This window comes from Lontra canadensis, unplaced genomic scaffold (genome assembly GCF_010015895.1).
Source record: "Lontra canadensis isolate GAN:19392208 unplaced genomic scaffold, GSC_riverotter_1.0 scaffold99, whole genome shotgun sequence".
Lineage (NCBI taxonomy): Eukaryota > Metazoa > Chordata > Mammalia > Carnivora > Mustelidae > Lontra > Lontra canadensis.
In genome coordinates, this window is record NW_022631093.1 from 7,215,433 (window position 1) to 7,241,651 (window position 26,219).

Here is a 26,219-nt window from a genome sequence, read left to right on the forward strand (position 1 = left end):
CCTAAATGCCAGGCCCACCACTGTTAAGAGGGAGGCTTGAGGGGGAGAGGAACAGGATTGCCTCTCTCCAGACATCCCAGTGTGTGACTTCTGTTGCCCATCTTCGTCTGTTGAGCTTCTCTTATCCTTTAAGGTTCTACTCAAATGCTGCCTCCTCCAAATGAAGACCCTCATAAATGGACTGTCCCTTCCAAAGCAGTCTCCTAGACTCTGGATCAAATGCACTTGCCAGTGATTAGCTGGGAGACCCTAGGCAAGAATTAACTTCTAGACATCTGTTTCCCCATCTGGAAAATGGGGATAACAGTGCCTGCCTTCAGAGGGCTGTGAGGAAGTTTCAACTGGATTATACACGTGAGATAAAATATTAACTATTTATTCATGGAATAAACCTCTACCAAGGAGCATGCAGAGAGAGAAAAGATTGTGCAGAGATGGCTGTTTTGTATATACAATGCAGAGACAGACAGGGAAAGAGGATTTTAAGTTTTGCTGTGTATTTTTTCCAAGAGATGGTGCAATAATTATTTAAATTTGTTTCAGATATTGTGGATGCCAGACTGATACCATGCGGAGACGAGCCCCTGAGGCAGCTCAGCTTTAAAAAAGATGTACGTGTAAAGCTCTTAGTGCAGTGTTTGATACATACCAAGTACTCAAATAATTGTGTCTTTATAACTTGTCTGTCTCTACCACAAAACTTGTCTTCATCTCTATGCCAACCTATGGCCTGCCCTACATGGCTACCAGTGGGTGCTCAACAGGAGGAAGCCTCCATGGGAACCCCAAAGCCAACCAAAGTCTGGTAAGACCATACTCCCAGAACAAACACCCTGATACTTAAGCTGACCACAGGAACGGAAGCAGGATCAGTACAGGAAGGGGCTCTTTGCTGTACCCTGCTATGGGGGATGGGCTCTTCCTTTCTCCTTGTCACTGTTCCCAGCCCAGACACAGGCTTGCTTCATCCTCTCACCCCCACAGACTGACCTCTGTGCCCTGGGATGTCACCGAGGGGTCAAGGCTCCATGGAGCTCCCAATGGCCAGGGATGCCAAGCATGCCAGGCCAGAACTCTTCACACCAGTTCTCCAGGATTCCTGCCTTTCACAATAGCAGCTCTGCAGTTGAATGTGATTGCAGAGGAGACCCCTCTCCCAGGACAGCTGGGTGGGGGGATGAGTGATAGTAAGTCCTGGGAGCACCTTCCCTCACAGAACTCCAGTCACAGCACACTACTTGTCATTCCTTCAACACTTCCTACACTTTCCAGTCTCTGTGTTTGCTCACTGTGGTTTTTAGGGGTGCCCTTCCCCGCTTTCTGCCGAATTAATCCTACTCATTCTCCAAGGTCTAGCCCAAATATCTTCTTTTCCAGGAAACCATATCTACATCCTAAAAGAGCTCCTCCCCCTTATCCCACACTCCTCATTGTAGCCTCTGGTGTAATTCAGGACATAAGGTCTCACTCCAACACTGAACAAAAGTGATTTGGATCAAAGATCATGCCTGGGAGTCAGGGAGATTGAGGTCTGATTCCTGCATCAGTCACTTGTCAGCCCTATATTCTTGGACAAGTTGCTTGGCCTTCTTAAGCCCCTGCATAAAATGGGGGAAAAAATGGGACAGTTCTGAAAAGTAAATGACGTAATGCTCATTAAGCCATCAGCATCATGCTTTGCATACATGTAGCTCTTAATAAATGTGAGTTGTTAATATTTTTTTGGCTCTCTTCTACCTTTAGACCCACCCCCACAGTATGCCACTCAAGGCCTTGACCAGCTCCATATGTGAAAGAGGAATCTTACTGGACCAAGTCTCCCAAGTTCCAGATGTGAAGAGGCTTCCTCCTGAGAGAAGCAGAGATACTGAAAAGAGATTGGAATTTCTGACAACCAGGATCCCAGGAAAGGAAAGGGTGAGAGACCATGATTGTTGGTCAGATGGGATGTAGAGTTGAAGATGGAGAGTTATCAGCCAAAGAAATAGCAATGCTTTCATCAGGGGGAAAAATCTTTTCTTTTGCCCTCTACGTTCAGTATCTGGAAGCCTGTGAATTAAACTAACAAAAGGCAGATTAACAGGAGAAAAGACAAAATTTCTATTAATATCTACCTGCATGGGAGTTTACAGAAAAGAAGTGAAACTCAAATAAGACCCAGAGTTAGATTAGGGGTCTTATGTGCCCTTCTAACAAAGTAAAGAGGGTTTGGGGCCAAAGGGCAATAAATTGTAGAGAAGTGAGTAGGAAATATATGGGGGAACTAATGGAAGAGAAGGGCTATTTTAGGAAGGTCTGCTTATACAAACTCATCTTGGTGTTGACTCCCCATCTTCAATTATGCCCTGCTTTCAGGCTGTTAAGGGGAGGGCACAAAACTCTTCCTGTATCTGTTGCTTCTCTACTGCCTTCAGCTCAAAATAATCTTCATGCCAAAGTGCCATATTTTGGAATGGCATACTCTGATCCCCTTCACTTTGCCTTCCTCTTCAACTGCCAGAAACAAAAATCTAGCAAAGCCTCTTTCTGCAGCCATAAAGAACTGCTACTCAGATCTAGCTCCAAGCGCAATTCTCAGACCCAAACGACCACAGCAACTGGCCTGTGTTCCTACATTCTCATCCCTTCAGGGTATCCAAAAAGGAAGCTCAGAGAAGACACTCCAAGGCCAAGAAGGAAACCACAAAAGAAGCAAAGCTGGGCTTTGGGTGATTAAGATCCACCCCAATTCCCTGACAAGAGTCTATGCCTTTGGGGGTTCTGCTGAACCACACTGTGTTCTCTGAGAAATGCCCTCCACTAATTGATTACTTTAGTAGTATGTGGCTCTGTTTCCTTTAATTACTGTAGTAGTATGTGGCTCTGTTTCCTTTACCAAGCTGGTAGGCCTGGGACTATACCTTGATCCAGAAAGGCCAATCGAGAACGTGTGCACGGACAATCAGATTTTCTGTGAATTTGGAACTAAGATGGGAGATCATTCAAGGTGAATTCGCTAGACTTGTAAGGTCATGCACAAGAAGCTGGCCTGCAGAGAGAATGAAGCAGATGGTTCAAGATGTCTAGGCCTTCAACAGAGGGCCAATCAAGACTGGTTCCCGACTCACCATTCTCAGTACAAGGCCTGGCTGAATTTCCTGGGATTCGAGTACATGACTTATGCCTTTTACTAGGTAATTCCAATGATTCTGTTAGCCAAAAGATCCCTGACTAAGACACTGACTTTCTTTGGGGTGCCTGGGTGGCTCAGTTGGTTAGGTGGCTGCCTTTTAGGTCGGGTCATAATCCTGGAAACCCAGGATCGAGTCCTGTATCAGGCTCTGGGCTCAGCGGAGAGTCTGCTTCTCCCTCTGACCTCCGCCCCCACACCCCCACCATGCTCTCTTTCTCACTCATTCTGTCTCTCAAATAAATAAATAAAATCTTAAAAAAATTTTTTTACTTTCTTTGACTCCATGTCTTCTTACCCAAGGTCGCTCAGACCAGAGATACAGACCCAGAGCTCTGGCTTCCCTTGGAGTTCAGAGTTTGAATAGTGAATGTCCCAGGGGCAGCCCCATCCAGAATTCAACCCACAATTGGAAGGAGACCCAGCACCATCACTCCCCTGCTCCAGAACACCTGGTACCCAGAGATGCCCTCCCAGAGGCAGTAACAGTAATACCTACTCATTACTGATTACTCATCCTCTATCAGATGCTGTACCAAGTATTATTTCCAGTCCTCAAAAGAACATGAATTGGTTTTTTAAATTGGTTTTAAGTATTTTTACTATTATCTAACTTAAATATACATAGAGAACAAAAAGAGCATAAATTTCTCATGCTTATAAGCTTTTCTAGAAATAGAAAGCCAAAAACTTGCCAACCAAAACCATTAAAATTGATATAAACAGTTGAGGTCCAGCTGTTAGAGTCCTGAGCTGCCCCTTCACCACAGTGATAGCCCATCAATGGTCAGGGAAACGTCTTGAAAAATACTCATAACCTGGTACAGAGCAAGGGCTTGCTAAAGGTTTGTTGAATGAATGAATGACTGAATAGGTGAGTATGAAGATAGTTGTTTAAAAGACAGTCTGCTCTACCCCCAGACTGTGGAGAAGCCTGTAATTCAGCACTCACTATTTACCACTGCAGCCCTTGGCCCTTCCCTCCTTGTTACCCAGGAGCGAATCTAATGGCATTCACCATTCCACTCAGCCAGCATACCATTAAAAGCTTTTGTCCAGCCACTGTGCCCCCACCCCAGGTCTTGGCTCTGGGCCCTGGGCTCGGGGAGTGGTCTGGTTGTTTACCAGAAATTTGGACCTTCTTCAGAGAAAAGCACAGATGACCTATTAGTCTAATTCAAGCACTTAGCAAGGAATGACTGTACCATTCACACCCCCAGCCCCAGGCTAATGGAGCCAAAGCAAATGGAGAGGCTTTGCCAGCTCAAGAGATCTTCCTGGGAGGGGAAGAAGGGGAAGGTCTACCCAGCACCCTCACTGAAGTTTGCAGGGATGCAAGCTGGCCAAGCATTTCCTGGGGGCAGGGTGGGCTATGGGGGGCGGAGGATACAAGAACATTTAAGGAGAGGCTTCTCTATTTCACCTACCATTCTGACAACAACTACGCACATCCCACCCCCAGTCACCTCCTCACCACCTTAAAACTTGGTTGGGAGAAAAATGGGAAGACAGTCAAATATCCATCTGGTTAAATAAACCACATGCGAAGGAATACGCATCCACACAAGTCTGTGTTCCGCAGCTGATAAAAAGGGTGATGCAGTTCAAGCTCCACTTAGGCATGCTGAAAGGTATCTGTGCCTCACACAAGGATACCCCATTTACATAAAATTATACATACCCACCGATTCTCATGTGCACAGATATGCAGAGAGCATTTGGCAGTTTGTGGGTGGGATTTTAAAGATTTTACTTTCTTCTTTATAATTGTCTGTATCGTCCAAATCTACAAAAACCACTTACTATAATTGCTACCTTTTTTCAGTTCTTACTATGTGTCAGTCCCAATGCTTTCACATGGATTATCTCATTCCTTATGAACTGGGTTCTATGCTTTTTTGTGTTACAGATGTAGATAATGATGTCTAGAAAGGTTGAGCCTGAGGTCATACAGCTGGTAACTGACAAAGTCAAATGTTGTTGGAGAACCAAATGAATTAATACATGTAGTAGGGGCTCGATAAGTGAGGGTTATTATTATAATAACTCATCATACTACCTCCTTCTTCTTGTCTTGTCTACACCCCTGCTCTGGTATGTAAAAGACTTGAAAACAGGATCTGAATTATTACTTCAGAATCTCCTACATCCAGCACAGTGCCTGAGAGAAAGCCCTCGTGAGATGCTTATGGAAAAAATGAGTGAATGAATTAATAGGCAAACATTCACAGCTCTATAAATATATTTTCCCAACTACTTTGTTTCCTTATCCCAACAGGATTGCAAATGAGATCAAGGGCCAGTCTCTCCTTTCCTCTGGCCCCCATTATAGTCTGGAGCAAACAAAAAACGTGCTCCATAAATGCTTTGGTAGGCTAAGGACACTCCCCTCTTAGCTGCTGTGGCAAATCCCAGACAGTATTCTACAAATGGCTGGATCTGGGACAGATACAAAGTCAACAGCTTCCCCTAAGCTGTCTGTTCTTCCAACTCCATGTCAAGTACACAGAAAGGTTGAGAGACTTGCCGGAAGTCACACAGCTTCTGGTGGCAGGGTTGCTGTCTCACTTGGCCTCTACTCTTGTGTCCACAACACCCTTAATTCTGTATAAATTCACAATGTGAGAAAGTAGGAAAAGAGCAAAGTCTTTAAGTCAAATATTTAATCATGATGCAAGTGGCTGGGAGTACTTTGGGACAGGAACAGGAAGAAAGCCAGACCCAAATGCTCTGGCTCCTGATGCTCAAATGCTCTGCAGGATCCCCGTGAAGGGTAGGCAGCAGGTTCTCATCTCCTGCTGACAAAGGGGTAGGAGTCTTGCCCCAGCCTTCCTCACCATGGGGAATGTCTTTCTAGGTTCCCATCAGAACATCCAGCCCTGCCTACCTGGAGAATGCAATAGAGAATGACTGATTGGCTAGAGCCTGGGTGATTCTGGTGGGCAGAAGGAAGGGATTAGGAGAGAGCTTTGTAGAGGTGGTCTCCACCAGAAGATAGGACTAAACCATAGTCACCAAGTCCTAAGGAAGGGCAGCCTGAGTCAGAAGCAGAGGGATTGAGAACTCAGTCAGTTTCTACTATGACCCCATCTGGGAGTCAGCTGGATATGAGTGTGCAATCAGGGTCGCCATACTTTACTGCACCTCCTTCCTGATGCTGCTCTTTCCTTAGCCATTGAGGGTGCAGGTCAGGCTGGGTGTGGTAGAGAGCAGAGGGACCCAGAGGAAGTCCAGTTACCAGAGGCTCAGGAACAGAATCAAGGGAAGCATACAGAAGAAAAGAGAGGACACCCAGGGCTGTGGTCTCAGAGCAGGGTTTTTGTTCTGTAAAAGAAATGGAATGGAGTCAGCTCTACCCCATTCCTCACCTTGGCCTCAGTCAAGGCCTTGCCCCCTCCCCTAAGGTATCCATTAGAGGTCTATGGTATTCATGACCACAGTAAGGTCACACCCTCTATCCCCTTCTCTGGGTTTCCCTCAGGTAGTCCAGTAAAGATAAGACGTGTGCAATAGAGGAGGCCCTACCTGGCGTTCCATCACGGGAAAGGTGGAGTCTTCCCAGTCCTGAGAGAAGAGTTGGCTATGAAAACGCATCTTCGCTGCAATGGCCTCCACTGAGGAGAGGAGAGAAGGTAAAATGCAAGCAGGCAAATGACAGAAATTTCTTAGACTCCCATGGAAGGGACCCTGGCATATAGCAGGGCAGGGGGGAGTGGGCTATTTTCTCATTCTGCTTGCTTATTCCTTGATCTAGAGAGTGTCCCTGGGGCCAAGACAGATAGAACAGGAAGCTTGGGGGGTCACTCAGGGAATGGGAGAAGGAGGAAGGCCCAGATTGGAGGGATGTAAACCTATGCTGAGGAGGGTGCAGAAGATGTCTGCAGGAGATGGATGGAACCAGGGTTGACCACAGAGTTGACCCTTTTCCTCTCCCTGGATCCAGCTGACAGACCCATGGGGGCTGGAAGCAGATGAACACACTCACTGAGGCAGGGGTTGTGGGAGAAGGACTCTTCCAGCTGCTCGCACTCATCCTGCAGGTTGCCACTGCCTCGGCAAGTGCAACTTAAGGCAACACTGGTGTTGACATTGTTGACAAAGTTGGGAGTCATGGCAGTCCCTGTGGGGTGAAGAAAGGATTGTCAGGGCCTCGGCCAACCCAGACTCAACCCCCACTCTCTGACACCTGTCTCGGGACTGCTCCATCTGGGTTCAATCTCCAGAGCATTCTCACCCCCACGGCTGCCCACCCTGTGAGGTCCCTTCACGTGGCCCCCAGCCTCACCAATCAGCCCCATGTATGCTCGCAGACATCTGGAATGTTCTGTTGCACAGGTCCCTAAGATGTCCAGAGGATGGCAGTGGGTTTGAAAATCCACCAGGCGAGATCTGGAAGAAGGGAAATTTTAAGAGTCTTCATTGAAGGTCTGGCCTGCAGCCTTCCCCCTGGCAACCCCTTTAGCAGACATACCCATCTTCATGCCAAAGCCTCCTGTTTTCAGGGCCTGGCCCAGGGCTTCCCCCTCAGTGAAGCCTATTCCTGTCACAATAAAATGCACTATCACACCATTCCTCATAGCATACCGCTTTGAATATGGGCTCCATAATACCTAGCTATGAGATTTTAGACAGCTTCTTCTTCTTTTTTTTTTTTTTTAAGATTTTATTTATTTATCTGACAGACAGAGATCACAAGTAGGCAGAGAAGCAGGCAGAGAGGGAGGAGGAAGCAGGCTCCCTGCTGAGCAGAGAGCCCGATGCGGGGCTCGATCTCAGGACCCTATGATCATGACCTGAGCCGAAGGCAGAGGCTTTAACCCACTGAGCCACCCAGGCGCCCCTAGGCAGCTTCTTTAAACTTAGTTTTCTCAACTGTGAATAGAAATGAAAACAGGACTGGGGTGCCTGGGTGGCTTAGTTTGTTGAGCATCTGACTCTTAATTTTGGCTCAGGTGATGATCTCAGGGTCATGGGAACTAGCCCTGCATCAGGCAGTCTGCTCTTCCCTCTCCCTTTGCTCCTCCCCCATTCTCTCCCTCTCCCTGTCTCAAATAAAAAGTAAAATCCTTAAAAAAAAAAAATGAAAACAGTACTTCCTCATGGGTTTTTGTGAGGATGAAATAAGAGATTGCATATACAGCATTTAGCATAGTGATTGGTACATACCAAGTGTTCATTAAATGTCAGATATTGGGGCGCCTGGGTGGCTCAGCGGGTTAAAGCCTCTGCCTTCCACTCAGGTCATGATCCCAGGGTCCTGGGATGGAGCCCCTCATGGAGCCCCACATGGAGCCCCACATCTAGCCCCCCCCCGACCCCCGCATTGCATTGGGCTCTCTGCTCAGCAGGGAACCTGCTTCCCTTCCTCTCTCTGCTTGCCTCTCTGCCTACTTGTGATCTCTGTCTGTCAAATAAATAATAAATAAAATCTTTTTTAAAAATGTCAAATATTGTTATTATTCACATAGATCCTATGATAGGTAAAGCTGGTTATCTTCAGGTGATAGAATTGTGTGTTTTTTTCTGTACATACTTCTGTGATTTTCTTTACATTTTGCCTGGTTTATTTCTACGTCACTCCCACCCAAATGCAAATTCCTTGAAGGAAGGGACGGCTTCTTAGTCATCTAGCCCAGCACTTGCTACATAGTTAGCACAAGAGGCGGTGAAGCTGAACATTAGGCCGACTTCACTCCAAACCTCCTGACTTACTACCTAGATGAACCTCAACAAGCTGTGTAAACTTTCTCTGCTCCGGTTGCTTCTTTGTCAAGTGAAGATGATAGAAAAAAACAATACCATCTATCTTACAGGGTTCTTGACAGTTTACATGAGTTAATACATAGTAAGCACCTCAAACAGCCCCTAGCCCCTAGTAAGTCCTCAGTAAGTGATGGTGTAACGATGATTGAGAGCTTTTGTGTAATATTTTAGAGAAGAAGGAAGTGGGGCTCAGAGACATTAGGCTCAAGGTTACAGAGAAATAAGGGTTAGAACCAGGCTGCAAAACAAGGTTGGGGTGACTCTCGTTGTCAGCAAATGCTACTTAAATGGATGATAACTTCAGTATGATGAGTGTTTTATCCTGAAGAGGCAGAGGAAAGCCAGATCAGAATTTCTGGAGAATATGTATCAAACATCTTACAAATCGTCATGTACTCTGATTTGGTACTGGCATTTGTAGCAACATGTCCTAAGTAATAATTAGATTTGTGCACAAAAATGAACAAGGGTGATATTTATTGTAGCATTATTTATAGCAATAAAGAAATCAATCTAAATTCCAGCAATAGAGGAAGGATTAAACAAAGTATGGGGCATCCATAAAATGGAATACAATGCAGGCATTTAAAAATCAAGTTGTCCAAGGATAGTAAAAGACAAAATAAGCACCACCATTTATTGAGCACTTACCCTGCATAAATTATGCAATTTAACTCTCACCAGAATCCCGTGAGATCTGTATTATTATCCCACTTTTTACAGAGGACTAAGAGGAACGCTAGGTTAAGTGATGGAGTTTTAGGTTCAAGTGATGGGCTCAAAGTCACACAGCCCCAGGTTTTAAATTCAGATCTGACTCTGGAGCCTGTGGGCACCACTATCCCATACTGCTTCCACAGAAAAATGCCCATGAGATATACACATAAATTAAAAAAAAAAAAGAGGTACAAATATATTTCTAGAATATTGTTTTGTTTATCTGTATACAAAAAAGGCTGGAAGGAAACCCTCCCCAAAGGATGTAGATCAGCTTCAGGTGATGGATTTTGAGGGCGCTTTTATATTTTTTATATTTTCCGAACTTTTTACACAAAGGTTTTTTTGGTGTTTTTTGTTCTTGTTTTTTATTTTTGCTTTTTTGTTTTTTGTTTTTGAGAAAAGGGTTTCAGGAAATACTGAAGGGAACTACGGGGTGAAGTCTTTCCACGGTCTCTGGGCAGCAAACCCAACCCCGCCCAGAAAGGTAGCCAGCTGGCCAGGAGCGGTGTGCACGGTGCCCTCGCCCACCCTGCCCGCCCACACCTGGCACCAGCACCTGCACAGCGGGTCAGAGATGCAGACGCGCCGCAGCTCCAAGCAGTTGGGGGCCCCTGACGGCAGCGCGCAGCTGGGAGCGATGGTGTTGCGCCTGCGTTGCCCGCAGCCCTGGTCGGCCGGTGCGCACGGGCACAGCAGCAGGCCCTGAGAGTGGGGCTCCGACGCCTTCTCAAAGAAGGCGCGGAGCTGCCGGAGGCAGGTGGGGCGTTGGCAGCGGGACCCCGAGCACGCCTCCCCATAGGCCTTGCGCAGCCGGTCACACTTGTCATTAAGAGTGCACAGCATGGCGAATTTGAGGCAGAGGTCTGAGTCTGGGGGGAGAAGGGCACCAAGTCACCAGTCGTCCCTGCAAACGTGCAGCCCAGTTTTGCTAGGAACCCCTGCAACCCTCCGATTTAACAAGGACAGTGCTGGGGATAGGAGGAAAGCGAGGACTATCCCGAATACGACCACTACTAATCCACGGCTTTCCCCCTACCCATAAACTATATCTGGTATTTGTGAGCTTTCCCCATCTTATTCCTCAGCTTGCCTAGGTATAATAGTAATAATAATAATAATAATAATAATAATAATAATAATAAATAAAAGGAATAGAAGCTATCTATTTATCTATTACACTTACTTATCTAGAATTGAAGCAGCCAGAAAGCTCACCTGAAACTCCTTTCTCAGTCCCATGCAGTGAGTGAAGACATCTCACGGTGGAAACCATTATCTAGAGATCCCATAACATTATAAAGCACTTTCTGAACCACAGAAACAGATGCAACCAAATTCTATTTAGAATTTTTGTTTTGTTTTGCATCTATTTTGCCCAGTTTTAATAACACCTGTCTGTCTTTAATGATTGATACATGCATAAAAGCTCCCCATAATTCTGAGTCTTGGGAAATTATGGTCCTATTACTCTAACAGCAATTCTAGCAGTCAGAACAATGGGGTGACTGGAACAGGTTATTCCCAGATTCCTTGTAACTAAGAGTTTATGTATAAATCTCTATGCTTTTCTCTGAAAATTCTATTTCTGATATATAGGACTGAATGTACAACAAAGCTCACATCCTTCTCAAAAAGCAAGTGCATGCGTGTGTGCTCCTCCTTTCCAATTAACACAACAGCCCCACTTTCCTGAAAATCATGCGTTTTAGTCCTTGCTAGACAGACGGCTCCCACCCGGAGTCACCCCTGAGGAGTCACATTCTCTCTCACCATTTTCCCTGCCCAACACCTCACCCATCCCATTAGAATGGTTTGAAAACAAGCAATTTCCTAGTCTTCAGGGACAAAAAGCTACTTTCCTGGAATAAGGGCAAATACTTCACTTCAGCATATTTTTTCTGGGCCTGCTGCCACTCCATCAAACCCTTTGTAGAGACCCATCTTTTAGAACCCAGGAGCCCTAATGGCCTCCCTTCAAATGCAGCTGTAATACCTATTGCTCTTTGTTGACTCATAAGATCACAGCATGCCCCCATCCTGACAAAATGCTTCTTTAGTTATCTGGCAGACTAGAACTCTCCCCCAACTCACCCTCTGGCTTGTGTTCCCCACCAGCAACCCTTCCTCTAGGGTCCAGGCCCACCCCTCATGCCCCAGCCCCAGCTTGCTGTCCACACCTGGTTTGAGCATGTTCAGTTTGCTGAGATTCATTTTCCAGGGTTTTCTGGTCACTGCGTCTTCATAGGGGGAAACATCCAGTTCAAAGTCACCTAGAGACAAGGTGACAAGAATCCTGAGGACTGGGCTGGGGGGTGGGAGCAGGAGGGACTGGGCCTGCTGGGTCAGCCCTCAAAGCCCTGTGGAAAAAAGGAAAAGCACAGTCTCTACCTAACTAGTTGCAAGCTGTTTAGAGGTGAGGAAAAAAGCAAGACCATAAAGGTAGAGGCCGGGCTCAGTGAATTCACTGGGTTTAATGATAATAATAAAGCTACTATTTGTTGAGTACACTGTGCACTGGGCACCACGGCATCAGTGAAAAAGAAGAAAAAAATTCAATCTCAGTCCTCCTAGCTGCCTTTGGGTAGAAAAGAAGAAAGAGGCTGAGAGAGGTTAAGTCACTGGCTCAGGCTCACAGAGGCTAAAAAGTGGAGCTGGGACTTGAAACCTGGACTGATACCAGAGTTTCCACTCCTAACCACTACACATATGGCCTGTGCGTACATAAGTAGGCAAGGGGATTCTGTCTTGTTTTCTCTTACTGTTGAGGAAGGAGCTATAGTAGACTCTGTTCTAGGCCTGACCATGTACCTATGGAGATGTATCACACACCGAGGAAGTGGAAGTGAGGCTGGATCCCAAATTGAACCTGAATGAGAAAAGCAGAGAACTCTGGAAGAGACAATGCTCTCAAAGGAAACATACTTTTCCCAGTCACACTCAGGGTGCTGTGGGCTCCTTAAGGGGACATAATAGGTCTTATAAAGTCACTGCATAACTCATACACGTGGTAGGTACTCAGTAAATGTTGGCTAATTAATCTTGTTGGAAGATAGAGGTGAGAGAGTGCAAGGGGTCACCCAAATTGCCTTTGAGAATGCATCTTTAGGAGGGAAGAAATATGGATGATGTCAAGCAAATTGGAAAGGATGGTCTGGATATTTGGGAAGACCTGAGAGCTCCCAAGGGAAAATTCAGGAAGGCAAAAGTATCCAGGGAGAAGTCTTCCCCAGAGATTTTATTTATTTATTTGACAGAAAGAGAGAGATCACAAGTAGGCAGAGGGGTGGGGAAGCAGGCTCCCTGCTGAGCAGAGAGCTGATGTGGGGCTCGATCCCAAGATCCTGAGATCATGACCTGAGCCAAAGGCAGAGACTTAACCCACTAAGCCACCCTCTGGGGAAGTTCTGAAAGAGAACCAATTAGCACGAGTGGAAGACAAGGAACAAAAAGTATGGTAAACTGGGGTGCCTGGGTGGCTCAGTGGGTTAAAGCCTCTGCCTTCGGCTCAGGTCATAATCTCAGGGTCCTGGGATCAAGCCCCGCATCAGGCTCTCTGCCCAGCGGGAGCCTGCTTCCCCACCCCCCTGCCTACTTGTGATCTCTTTCTGTCAAATAAATAAATAAAATCTTTAAAAAATATATGGTAAATTTATTACTATTTCCAGTTATATGCTGGCTACCTACCCAGTGAGAGGACTGTACACCATGGCCTTCCCACCCCCTTGCCATGTGACTTTCAGGCTCTCTATAAGAGTATACCTCCATACCCTACTGTAAGGGTTACCCATGTGACTTGCTTTAGTCTGTGGATTGTGAGCTGAAGTGACATAAATCACATCTGAGCTGGCATTTTAAGAACCATCACATTGTCCTGCTGCTTGTTTTTTTCCCTCTACCAGTCTGGGTCCTAGAAAGAAGAAGACAGGTAGAGAAAAGACAAAGCTAACTCAAGGAACCCCACAGCAGATATATAACATGAGCAAAAATGAAAATTTTGTTGTGGAAGGCCATATATGTGGGGATTGATTGGTTTTTATTGCAGCATAAACTAACAAATTCTTATTAAAAACATAACTGGTGGGGCACCTGGGTGACTCAGTGGGTTAAGCCTCTGCCTTCAGCTCAGGTCATGATCCCGTGGTCCTGGGATCAAGCCCCACATTGGGCTCTCTGCCTAGCAGGTAGCCTGCTTCCCCTCCGCCACCTCTGCCTGCCTCTCTGCTTGTGATCTCTGTCAAATAAATAAATAAAATCTTAAAAAAAAAAGTAACTGGTATCTAGAAGTGAGTACGGCAGTAACAACAAAAAACCTAAAATGTGTGGTTTGGGTGTTGGACTGGGCAGTGAGGGATGGTGAACAAGCTGTTTCAGGGGTATGAAATATGCAGGGGCAATGCATTTGGTAAAATTGTTGCCTGCAATAACCTGGAAGAAAGATGTACTGAATGAGATTGTGCTTTATGGAAAAGAAGCTGAGAACCAGAAGTTTCTAGTATGTCTTGATTGCTATTGCCTGCATTTTGCAAGGTACTACAAGAAAGATAAAAGATCAGAGAAGTGACCAGTTTGCAAATAGGGAGCAAAAAGAAAAACAATCCAGAAATTTGAGGATTTGTAGGATTAAGAGATGCAACTGCTTTTGCATACTTTTTATTCAAATAGTAAAAGATAAAATTGAGAGATGCTTTGAGTAATAAGGTTGATTACAACTCAGCCTTAGGGCAAAGACTAATTCAATGATACAGCTATCATGCTCTTTGTGGAGATCTCTCAATGATTAAGATGGTATCAATAAATCCTGCCAGTTAGACAAATATGTTTGGAGAAAAAAGACTAGGGTAGTCGCTCTCCCACAGAAGCCTGGTAAGAACAAAAATGCTTCTAATGAGGTCTAGAAAGAGACACATCTTGAAAAGAATTATTGGAAAGGCTACTAGCACATGAGGTGACAGAAACCAAAGATATAGAAAGCAATTAAGTTTTGAGAGAGCTGTATTGCTAAAAGCCACCAGCCTGGATTCAAACAGATTCTACTGGAGGCTTAAAAGTCCCATCATTCCTCAGGTAGCAAGCAAGCAAGCGGAAAATGATGTTCACTCCTCAAGGAGTTGGGAGCCTCCACAATCCTTCTCAGACATGGCCAAAGAAAATAATGGGAAAGGAAGGACCTGCCAGGGGTAGGGGGGGCTGGGCCAAGAGTCCTGGAGAACAATAGATAAAGCAATTCTTCTAAGGAACAAAAGCAGATCCTTATTAAAGAGTAGTGCCCACTACCAAGAGAAGATGGCCCTTACAATGGTTATGTGGTGGGACATCAGAACCACTATGAAGCAATGGCTGCTGTGTGCGTCCCTTTCCTCCACTTCCTGAGAGTGTTTGCTGTGGTTCTCCCATCCCTGCTCCACTGTTATATTCAGAGTACATACTGGAGGCAGATGACCTGTCCTCTTTGTCCATAGGTAGCTAGATCAAGAGGAGTCATATCCAGACCTGACAGAAATTTTCCCAAGATCCTAGACTGGGAGCCTGATATACTGTTTGGCTAGAACCCTTAGGGTATCTTCCTTAGAAAGTGGGTTGATGGGGCACCTGGGTGGCTCAGTGGGTTAAAGCCTCTGCCTTCGGCTCAGGTCGTGATCCCAGGTCCTGGGATCGAGCCCCACTCTCTGCTCTGCGGGGAGCCTGCTTCCTCCTCTCTCTCTCTCTCAGCCTGCCTCTCTGCCTACTTGTGATCTCTGTCAAATAAATAAATAAAATCTTAAAAAAAAAAAAAGTGGGTTGATATGCATCTGACTGGCTCAGTTGGAAAAGCACGCAACTCTCTTGATCTGGGGTCGTGAGTTCAAGCCCCATGTTTGGTGTAGAGATTACTTAAGGATAAATCTGAAAGAAAGAAAAGAAAAGAAGGAAGGAGGTTAATACATTTTGCTTGTGGAAGAGAAATGAGTATTTTAACCAAATAGTGAACTATGGTAGATTGTATAGTACTTTGTATATTACTTTGCCCTCCCTGTAAGATTATACATCCTCACTTATTGCCAGGTGATTTTCAGGGTCTCTTGTGGGAGTATACTTCCCCCTCACCAGGGAGGTCAGGCTTGGCTATGGGATCTGCTTTGTTCATGGAATGTGAGCATAAGTATTTCATGTAACGTCTAAGTAGAAGCTTTTAAAGACATCAAGCGATTCTGTCATTACTTATTTCCCTCTGCCGTAAGAAAAGAACTTCCCGGACGGAGGCTGTACCTTCAACCTGGATTTGAAAATGAAGAGGACAGATGACACAGCCAACACAGAATATGAGCGAGAACTAAACCTTTGTTTTACAAGTCACTGTTCTGTTATTGCGGTGTAGTCCAGTAAAAGTGGACTAATACAAAAAGCTGTCTCTGGAAAGAGTCAGAGGAAGGTCCTCTCTCTTTGGCTATTCCAGTGTCTTCTCTCTAACTGCCTTCTGTCTGGTTAATGAGTATCCTTTCTGTTAAAGGCAGGAGCAGGACACTGCCCACCCCCTAACCTCTCAGAACTTATGGATTATGTTTTATTTGGAATCTCTGAATGGGTTAAGACCATTTTCCTCCATGTCCTGTCCACACCCTTCTGCTCCATGAATTGCCCAGGTTGGGCCTCAGCCTGGTTCAGAGTTCTGCCAAGAGGCAGCTACATGTGACCAGGTAAGAAAGAGGGAAGAAGGGAGAAGAGAGGGCAGTGTTGTAGGTACCCAGAAGGATACTGCCAATTCCTCCCTCTACTTCTTACTGATGTTAAATGCAGAGCTTCATTACCATCCTAGTCAGAGTCTACCCATCCTGCCTATATTCTGCAAGATTAAATGACAACCCATGAGAGCCATCTTCCTTAACTTAGTTCATTCTATGATGGGGACCTCACCAAGGCTGCGGGCAAGGTGAACGGTCCAGTAGATGTCCAGGCAGGCAACTTGGTTCTTCATGCGGCGGTGGCATGTGCAGCTCATCAGAGAGCTATTCCTCAGGTGCTGTGCTGCCTCCCTGCACTCCTCAGGGACCAAAAGCTCCTGTGCGGGTGATGGGGTGCTTACACTAGAGGTGCAGGAATTCAGGTGGTGGTAGGCAGCACTGCAAATAGGATCAACCTGGCACTTCCTCCTGGCCTGGATACAGTTGTTCATCAGCCGGCCCTCAGTAGGAAGGGGGTCTGTTGTGGAGGAAGAGAGACCAGGTGAGACGAACATGAGGTCAGAGTAGCTGACCAGGATTAACAAGTTGCAAGGTAGGGTAGGGAGGATTCAAGACAAAACCTTGGGCAGGGGACGCCTGGGTGGCTCTGTTGGTTGAATATCTGCCTTAGACTCAGATCATGATCCCAGGGTCCTCAGATCAAGTCCCACATTGGGCTCCCTGCTGGGCAAGGAGCCTGCTTCTCCCTCTGCCTGCCACTCTCCCTGCTTGTGCTCTCACTCTCTTTCTTTCTCTCAGACAAATAAATGAATAAAATCTTAAAACACACACACACAAAAACTCTTGGACAGGAAAGTCTTAGGGTGACACAGAAGCCTTTAGGAAGAAATGGGGAGAAAAGTCTAGCAGAAGTCAAGAATCTGTAGCTATCACAATTTGGACAGAACAGATCAGATCCAAGAAGAAGTGGTATGAAGAAAGGCTCCTGGGAGAAGGAGGGGGATTTATTTGAAGCTGAGCCCGGTGACCCTGCCAGGCACAGGGAAGAGGACCCTGGCAGAGCAATGCATGGGCAGGGTTAGTATCATAACCAGAGTTGACAAATGTGCTTGGGAGTGACAGTTAACAACTCTGAAGCTTCCATTGAAAGTCACTTAAAAATATCTTCCAGGGGGAATGGGTTAGTGTTGGAGTTGGGGAGCTTTTATTGATTCTGTCACTCAAGAATACTAAGGCTGGTTATAGTTCAGCCCTCATGGAAGACCCTACAACCTAGGACTTAGTGTCCCTATCAAAGGGTACCAGAATGCCATTATGTCATCAGTTTTGCAAGGTTAAACTTCTAGGAGTCATTTTTAATTCTTCTCTTTCCTGTTCAATCAAACAAGTCCTAACAACTCCACAATATATCAGGAAACTGTCCACTTCTCTCCACATCTATCACCACCTCCTTAGCTCAAACTACCATCAATTCCTGTCTGAACTACTTCCAAGACTCTTTTTTTTTAAATTTTATTTATTTATTTGACCGACAGAGACCACAAGTAGGCAGAAAGGCAGAGAGAGAGGGGGAAGCAGGCTCCCCGCTGAGCAGAGAGCCTGATGCGGGGCTCGATCCCAGGACCTTGAGATCATGACCTGAGCCTAAGGCAGAGGCTTAACCCATTAAGCCACCCAGGCGCCACCTTCCAAGACTCTTTATTGGTCTCCCTGTCCATCTTCCAAATTTATTCTCCCATACCATTCAGCTATTTTTTGTTTTGTTTTGCAGCTTTATCGAGATGTGATTGATATTGTGTAAGCTTTAGGTGTGCAATGTGATGATTTGATTCATGTACATATTGTGAAGTGATCAACCCAATAAGATTGGTTAATACATCCTTCACCTCATGTAACTACCATTTTGTTGTTTGCAGCCACCTTTTTGAATGACAATTTTTTAGGTTGGAAACCACTTTCAGTGAAATTCATGCAACATAAAATTAACAAGATTAAAGGGTATAACTGACATTCAGTACATTCACAATGTTGTACAACCATCACATCTATCCAACTCCAATATATTCTTGTTATCCCAAAAGGAAACCCATACCCATGAAACAGTCACTCTACATTTCCCTCCCCTTAGTCTCTGGCAACCACCAATCCTAACTTCTGTCTCTACAGATTTACCCATTTCTAGATATTTCATACAAATGGAATCATAAAATAGGTCATCTTTTATATCTGGCTCTTTTACCTAACATACTGCTTTTTGTGGTTCATCCACATGGTAGCATATACCAGAACTTCATTTTTTACAGATGAAATAATATTTCACTGTATGGATAGCCCATGTTTTGTTTATCTATACACCAGTTGATGGACATTTGGGTTGTTTCCAGGCTTTGGTTATTGTGAACAGGGCTTCTCTGAACATTCATGTAAAAGTATTTGCTCGAATTCCTGTATAAAATTCTTCTAGGTATATATTTACCAGTGGAATTGCTGGGTCATATGGTAATTCTGTTTAACTTTTTGAGGAACCACCCAGTTGTTTTCCACAGTGGTTGCACCATTTGTCATTCCTATTAGCATTGTACAAATGTTCCAATTTCTCCACAAACTTGTCAACTCTTGTTATTTTCTGTTTTGTGTTTTCTTCTAACCAGCCATCCTTACAGGTATGAGGTGGAATATTATTGTGGTTTTCATTTGGATTTCCCTAAAGACTTATGATGTTGAGCATATTTTGTGCATTTTGTCATTTGTATATCATGTTTGGTAATAATTTTTCATTGAAGTACAACATAGAGAAACATGCACTAATCAAAATGTTCAGTATAATGAATTTCAAATTGAATATACTGTGGAACCAAACCTCAGATAAAGAACCAGAACGTTAAAAGTACCCGAGATGCCCTCTGCCAGTCACCAACCCCTCTGAAGGAAACCAATTCAATGGCTTGATTTCTAACATTAGAGATTAGTTTTGTCTGTTTTTCCATCATACAATATGTGCTTTTGGTGTCTTGGTTTCTTTTGCTCAATATTAAGCTTAGTTCACCCACACTTTTTTTTTTAAAGATTTAATTTATTTATTTACTTGAGGGGAAGAGAGAGACAGTGCACACACACAAGCAGGGGGAGTGGCAGGCAAAGGGAGAAGCAGGCTCCCTACTGCGCAAGGAGCCCCGATGTGGGACTCAATCCTAGGACCCTGGGATCATGACCTGAAGGCAGAGGCTTAACTGATTGAGCCACACAGGCGTCCTCACACACACTATTAAGTATGGTTTTAACTACCTTATTTTTATTTTTCTTACTGTATATCATTCCATTGTGTGAATATAACATAATTCTAATGGCAATTGGCATTATATGGGATCATCTCTTAAATACTACAAATGAGATCATTTCATTTCTCTGCTTAAATTCTTCCAACAGTTCCCATGCACTTACCTCCTAGCCCTCTCTTCCTCTCCCACTTCCTTCCACCCACACCAGCCTTCTTTCTGTTGCCATTGAACCAGACAAGCTTGTGTCAACCTTAGTGTTTTTTCCATAGCCTTTCTTTCTGCTTGGAATGCTCTTCTCCCAATCTTCATGTGGCTGGCCCTTTCTGGTAATTCACTTTTCAGCCTAAATGTCACCACAGAAAGACCATCTCTAACAAACCAATGTAAAATAACCCCCAAGCTACTCTACTACGTCATTACTCCAAAACTCTGCATAGCACTTTCATCACTTGATCTTTTTTTTTTTTTAAAGATTTTATTTATTTATTTGACAGAGAGAGATCACAAGCAGGCAGAGAAGCAGGCAGAGAGATAGGAGGAAGCAGGCTCCCTGCTGAGCAGAGAGCCGGATTCGGGGCTCCATCCCAGGACCCTGGGATCATGACCTGAGCCTAAGGCAGAGGCTTTAACCCACTGAGCCACCCAGGCGCCCCATCACTTGATCTTTTTAATTTGAGTTTTTATTGATTATCTCTGTCTCCACTTCCACATGTATCTTATCACTACTCTGTTGTGAGTGCCTAGTACAGTGCTTGTTTTTTTTATGAGTTCCTACTATTTAAGAGATAACCAAATAACAGAGTAATTCTGTGAGCCACCTCTGTAACTTCTCTGAACGCCTTCCCTCTAGTTAGAATCAAAGTGCCAGGGCACCTGGGTGGCTCAGTCGGTTAAGCATTTGCCTTTAGCTTATGGGTCCTGGGATCGAGCCCCATATCGGGCTCCCTGCTGGGTTCGAGGAGCCTGCTTCTCCCTCTCCTCTCCCTCTGCCCCTCCCCATTGCTTGTGTCCCCACCCAAATGAATAAATAAAATACTAAAGAAAAAAAAAACACAGCAAAGTACCAAAATTAGGAGGAGCCTGAGTTTAGTTAGTTCAACCTTCTTTTACAATCAAATAATCAAGTAGATTACTTATTAAAATGCAGATTTCTGGGGTGCTTGGTTGGCTCAGTTGGTTAAGCAACTGCCTTCAGCTCAGGTCATGATCCCAGAGCGGGATCAAGTTCTGTGTCAGGCACCAGTCCCGCAACAGGCTCCCAGCTCCACAAGGAGTCTGCTTCTCCCTCTGACTTTCTCTCCTCTCATGCTCTCTCTCACTGTCTCTCTCTCTCTAAATAAGAAAATAAATAAAATCTTTTTAAAAAATGCAGATTTCTGACCTCATCCCAGAACTATTGAATCAGAGTCTCTGGTGATAATGCCTAGGAATCTGAGTTTTACCAAGTTCACTGGAAAATAGGACGCACCCTAAGAACTGGTCATACCCAATGCACAAACAAAAGCAGTATCAGTAGTATTGATCACACCTTTTGCTTCAGGATCTAATAAGCTTCAGAATGGCATTATCACTCTTTATTTAAATTTTTTATATTTCGCTCACCATGGATTTTGGGGGGAGCGTTGATTTTGATTTTTAGTGTAAGTGCTGCTGAAGCGAGCACTGATTTTGATTTTTTAAAAATTTTTTTAAAGATTTTATTTATTTATTTGAGAAAGAGAGCGAGAATGAGAGAGAAAGAGCATGAGAGGGGAGAAGCAGGCTCCTCGCCGAGCAGGGAGCCTGATGCAGGACTCGATCCTGAGACTCCAGGATCATGACCTGAGCTGAAGGCAGTTGTTTAAAATTTTTTAAATTTAAAAAAATTTTGATTTTTTAAAAATACTACACTGAAGGGCACCTGGCTGGCTCAGTTGGTGGAGCCCCATGTTGGACCCAGAGATTACTTAAAAAAAAAAAAACCAACCTGAAATATACTTAAAAAAATACTGCACTGGGGCTCCTGGGTGGCTCAGTGGGTTAAAGCCTCTGCCTTCAGCTCAGGTCATGATCCCAGGGTCCTGGGATCGAGCCCCACATTGGGCTCTCTGCTCAGCAGGGAGCCTGCTTCCCTCTCTCTCTCTGCCTGCCTCTCTGCCTACTTGTGATCTCTGTCTGTCAAATAAATAAATAAAATCTTAAAAAAAAAAAAAACTGCATTACTGGCGCCTGGGTGGCTCAGTGGGTTAAAACCTCTGCCTTCAGCTCAGGTCATGATCTCAGTGTCCTGGGATTGAGCCCTGCATCGGGCTCTCTGTTCAGCGGGGAGCCTGCTTCCCCCTCTCTCTCTGCCTGCCTCTCTGCCTACTTGTAATCTCTGTCTGTCAAATGAATAAAATCTTTAAAAAATAAATAAATAAATAAATACTGCATTAAAATATTTTTTATCTTGACTACTGTTTCTTGGCACACCCCCCTTCACTCATTCACCTTAGTCCCAGTTCTGCCTTCACTTTCTTTCTTTCTTTTTTAAGATTTTGTTCATTTATTTGACAGACAGAGATCACAAGCAGGCAGAGAGGCAGGCAGAGAGAGAGAGAGAGAGGAGGAAGCAGGCTCCCTGCCAAGCAGAGAGCCCGATGTGGGGCTCGATCCCAGGACCCCGGGATCATGACCTGAGCCCAGGCAGAGGCTTTAACTCACTGAGCCACCCAGGCACCCCATGCCTTCACTTTCTGAACTTTAGTTGCCCAAATGTAAGGTAAGGAGTTTGGATTAAACCATTGTTTCTCAAAGGAGGGAAGAGATGCATTAGGCCCCTTTAAGGGGTATATCAGAATTTACAAAGGTAATGCTTGGTTCAAAAAAGTATATTTGAGGGCGCCTGGGTGGCTCAGTGGGTTAAGCCGCTGCCTTTGGCTCAGGTCATGATCTCAGGGTCCTGGGATCGAGTCCCACATCGGGCTCTCTGCTCAGCGGGGAGCCTGCTTCCCTCTCACTCTCTCTGCCTGCCTCTCTGCCTACTTGTGATCGCTCTCTGTCAAATAAATAAATAAAATCTTTAAAAAAAAAGTATATTTGATCATTACGTATGTGGAAGATGAAAAAAGCTTTTATTTTATTTTTATTTTTTAATTTTTTTTATTTTTTAAAGATTTATTTAGTTATTTATTTGACAGAGAGAGATCACAAGTAGGCAGAGAGGCAGGCAGAGAGAGAGAGAGAGAGAGGAGGAAGCAGGCTCCCCGCCGAGCAGAGAGCCCGATGCGGGGCTCAATCCCAAGACCCTGGAATCATGACCTGAGCCGAAGGCAGAGGCTTTAACCCACTGAGCCACCCAGGCGCCCCGAAAAAAGCTTTTAAATTTCAAAAAAAATTTAGGGAAGGCATAAGATATTTATCTTTACCGAAAGGGAAACAGGGATTTAAGCAGTTTGAGAAATACTAAATGTTTAAGAGGTTACTTCTGGTAGGTATCCAGTAAGTGCCTAACGAAAGAGATGTAACAAGTCTAAGTCTCATTGCTAAAACTGAACTAAAGGGGTGCCTGGGTGGCTCAGTGGGTTAAAGCCTCTGCCTTCAACTCAGGTCATGATCCCAGAGTCCTGGGATCCAGCCCCGCATCAGGCTCTCTGCTCAGCAGGGAGCCTGCTTCCCTCTCTCTCTCTGCCTGCCTCTCTGCCTACCTGTGATCTCTGTCTGTCAAATAAACAAATAAAATCTTTTAAAAAAATAAAATAAAACTGGACTAAATATTGAGTCACAACAATTGTCAGAAGTAAATCTCTCCTATTTCATAGCTGATGGTTCACTGAGTCTGAACAGAGGTGGACTTAGGAGCAATCACAGCTCAACAAAAGAAAAGTAGGGGCAATGTTAAATTTCATCATAACAAGGGGGAACTTGCTACATTTAACTGATTAATTAGGAAGGTGTTTAATGTTTACCCTGATCTTGATGTGCAGCTATACCGTTAGGGTTAGTGAAATTTTCTGGGAAGTCAAATCAGACTGGTGATACCTTGCTGCCCTGATTTACTGATGGAGTCAATCTGGACAAACCAGCTCTTTCCCTCTCTTCTTCCATACGTGTCTTGCAGTCAAGATTGTATTCCTCCAGTACTACTTTATGGCCCTAGCTGATGGGCCCATGTGTGATCCCTGCCTCAGGATTTCCCCCACTCGGGTTCTATGCAAGAGTCCCACAATAAGATTCCATGCATGCATCCCACTCCCAAAGTTCATGGGCATGTTCCCTGGGATCATGGATCCCAGGCTACCATTGTCCGGGGAATGACATGGTCCTAAAACCAGACCTTGAACTATATATTCCACAAAATACCTATTGTGTATCTATAATAGGGCAAGGGACTGTGCTGAGCCATCTTCCCCCGTAGCAAGTCTTCTGCTCCAATTAAAACAATAAAAATATGTCCTGAAAGAGTGGGGGGTGGAGGTAGGTTAGTGACAAGAAATATTCTCAAATAATGTTAGCAAGTTCTAGCAGCAGTTTACAACCCTAATTTGTGAGAAGTCAGTTCAAACAAAAACTTCTCTTTCTTCATCTGTACCTAGAGCCCACTTCCCCAGTCCTTACAGGGAGTGGAAGACTTGAAGCCAGTGAGGAGCAAATGGCAGTCCTGCTTCTGATTCTTCCCGCCTTCTAGAGATGCTGTCGTGGAAGTGGCCTGGCTGCAACTGTTCTATGTCTGTGCAGACGCACCTCAAAAGAGGGACGAGGCCGGACTGGGTGGTGGGGGGATGGGGAAACGGGAGATGCTTGGGTGTCCGGCCATGGCTGGCATTCAATCTATAATAGTTCAAAAATTGTATTACGCATTCAAGGCACCCCCTTCCTAGCACCCTGGGAGTCCTTCCTCCGACAGATGGACACCTGTGACCAGCGCCCCTCCTATGCTCCCCTCTCCTCCCCCTAACGCCGCGGCCGGAACCGGCCGGTGGACGCACAGACGACACTCACCGGCTCGGAGCCGCAGAGATACCAGCAGCAGGAGCAGGAACGCGGGCGGCAGTGCTCGCGGGTTTGAAGGACGCGCCATGGCTCGGTCCTCACGCCAGCCGTCCGCGTCCGAGACGCTGTGCCAGCGCCGGGCGCCGCGCTTTCCTCGCTCCTCGCCCAGAGGTTCTGCGATCCGAGCTCCTCCAACGTCGCCTCCCGCCCTTCCTCCCGCGCAGCGCCGACACTCTCCCACCAGGGTCCTGGGCGCCGCCCTCCAACTCCGAAGCGCTCCGACGCACCACAACGCCGCTTCTACTCTAGGCAGAGGGCCGCGGGGGTGGGGATGAACGAGGTCAGGTGCCCCGGCGACCGCGTGCAAGAGGGTGCTCTACCCGAGCCCACCTGCGCGCCGCTGCCCACTTCCCTTAGAGAATTCCGCCCAAGACAATTGCGGCAGCTGCCTCCGGAGAGTCCCCATCTCGTGGGCCCAAGTATTTATCAAGAAAAGCACCATTTCTCACTTGGGCCCAAGTATTTATCAAGAAAAGCACCATTTCTCACTCCCCACCCCCTCCAGGAACAAGTGAAATCTTGTAGCAAAAGCTGAGCAAGTCAGCATAAGGGCAGTTCCACTTCTAGTATTTATTTTTCGTCTTAGAATTTGCACATCCAGGGACGCCTGGGTGGCTCAGTTGGTCGGCTCAGGTCATGATCCTGGAGTCCCAGGATCGAGTCCCGCATCGGGCTCCCAGCTCCATGGGGAGCCTGCTTCTCTCTCTGACCTTCTCCTCGCTCATGCTCTCACTCAAATAAATAAAATCTTAAAAAAAAAAAAAAATTGCACATCCATGCCTCCATTTCCTGTTGAAGAACTTCAGGGGTAAGCTTGGGCTGTTACCATTAACCGCATGATTCTGCAAATAGGGTCCCAGACAGGTGAAATGGCTGTGCTGAGGACAGTCCTGCGGCCAGATCCCAGGACAACGCCAGAGTAGCTTCCCCCAAAATTCACTGTCATGAGGGAGGGTGGAAGGATTAAACTCTGTTCAGGTTAGAGAATCACCTGAAGGAACGACAGGATCTCTGAGGAAGGTGGCTAGAAAGACCACTTTAGGAGCCTCCTCGTCTTCAGGTATGTTTCAGAAAGCAACTTACTCTACTAAGATTAAACAGCGAGGTAGAAACACAGCTTTGCCCAGAGCCCAGGATTTCTACCCACAAGGGTAAGGGCATTTGTTGGGGGTTAGGGTTGATTCCCAAGAGCTCCCAAGGGTAAAAACAGAGACACAATGACTTGGAAGAATAACTAAGTGCTTAGGAAGAGAGAGGATGATAAAGGAAGTGGAGGGTTTCACCCCCAACCCCTGCAGCCCAAACCCTCTCCTCACTTGTGCAGAGGCCTGGCAGAGGGCCAGGAGGAGGGTATTGGGAAGTGCAATATAAACCTCTGAGATTTATTGGCTGCTGCTTCTGAATATGGCCAGCCTGCTGCGGCCTCTGGGGGGCATTTGCCGATGTAATCAGCCCAGAAAGAGAGTCATTCCAGCCAGGGGTGTAAATCACCCTTCACAAAGCTGGGAGAGAGACATGTGGCCCTAGATAAGGAAGGAGAGATGTGGCCTCTTGTGCCGTTTCCTCCCTTCTCCTGCCCAGGGGGAGCTAGTTCCTGAGCTGTAATGCACTTTAAATGGA

General features: G+C 45.6%; 1 protein-coding gene across 1 annotated transcript; it reads right to left on the bottom strand.

Annotated features, from left to right (window-relative positions):
• Window positions 1-5,422: 5,422 nt before the first annotated feature.
• On the bottom strand, window positions 5,423-25,655 carry GFRA3 (GDNF family receptor alpha 3). Its single transcript, XM_032837768.1, has 9 exons — window positions 25,591-25,655; window positions 24,549-24,839; window positions 16,544-16,828; window positions 11,830-11,922; window positions 10,209-10,521; window positions 7,455-7,558; window positions 7,155-7,289; window positions 6,695-6,783; window positions 5,423-6,493 (listed from the first exon to the last, which is right to left on the bottom strand). Exons 2-9 carry the CDS (start codon window positions 24,625-24,627, stop codon window positions 6,404-6,406), a joined length of 1,188 nt encoding a protein of 395 aa, XP_032693659.1. The 5' UTR covers window positions 24,628-24,839; window positions 25,591-25,655; the 3' UTR covers window positions 5,423-6,403.
• Window positions 25,656-26,219: the final 564 nt, after the last annotated feature.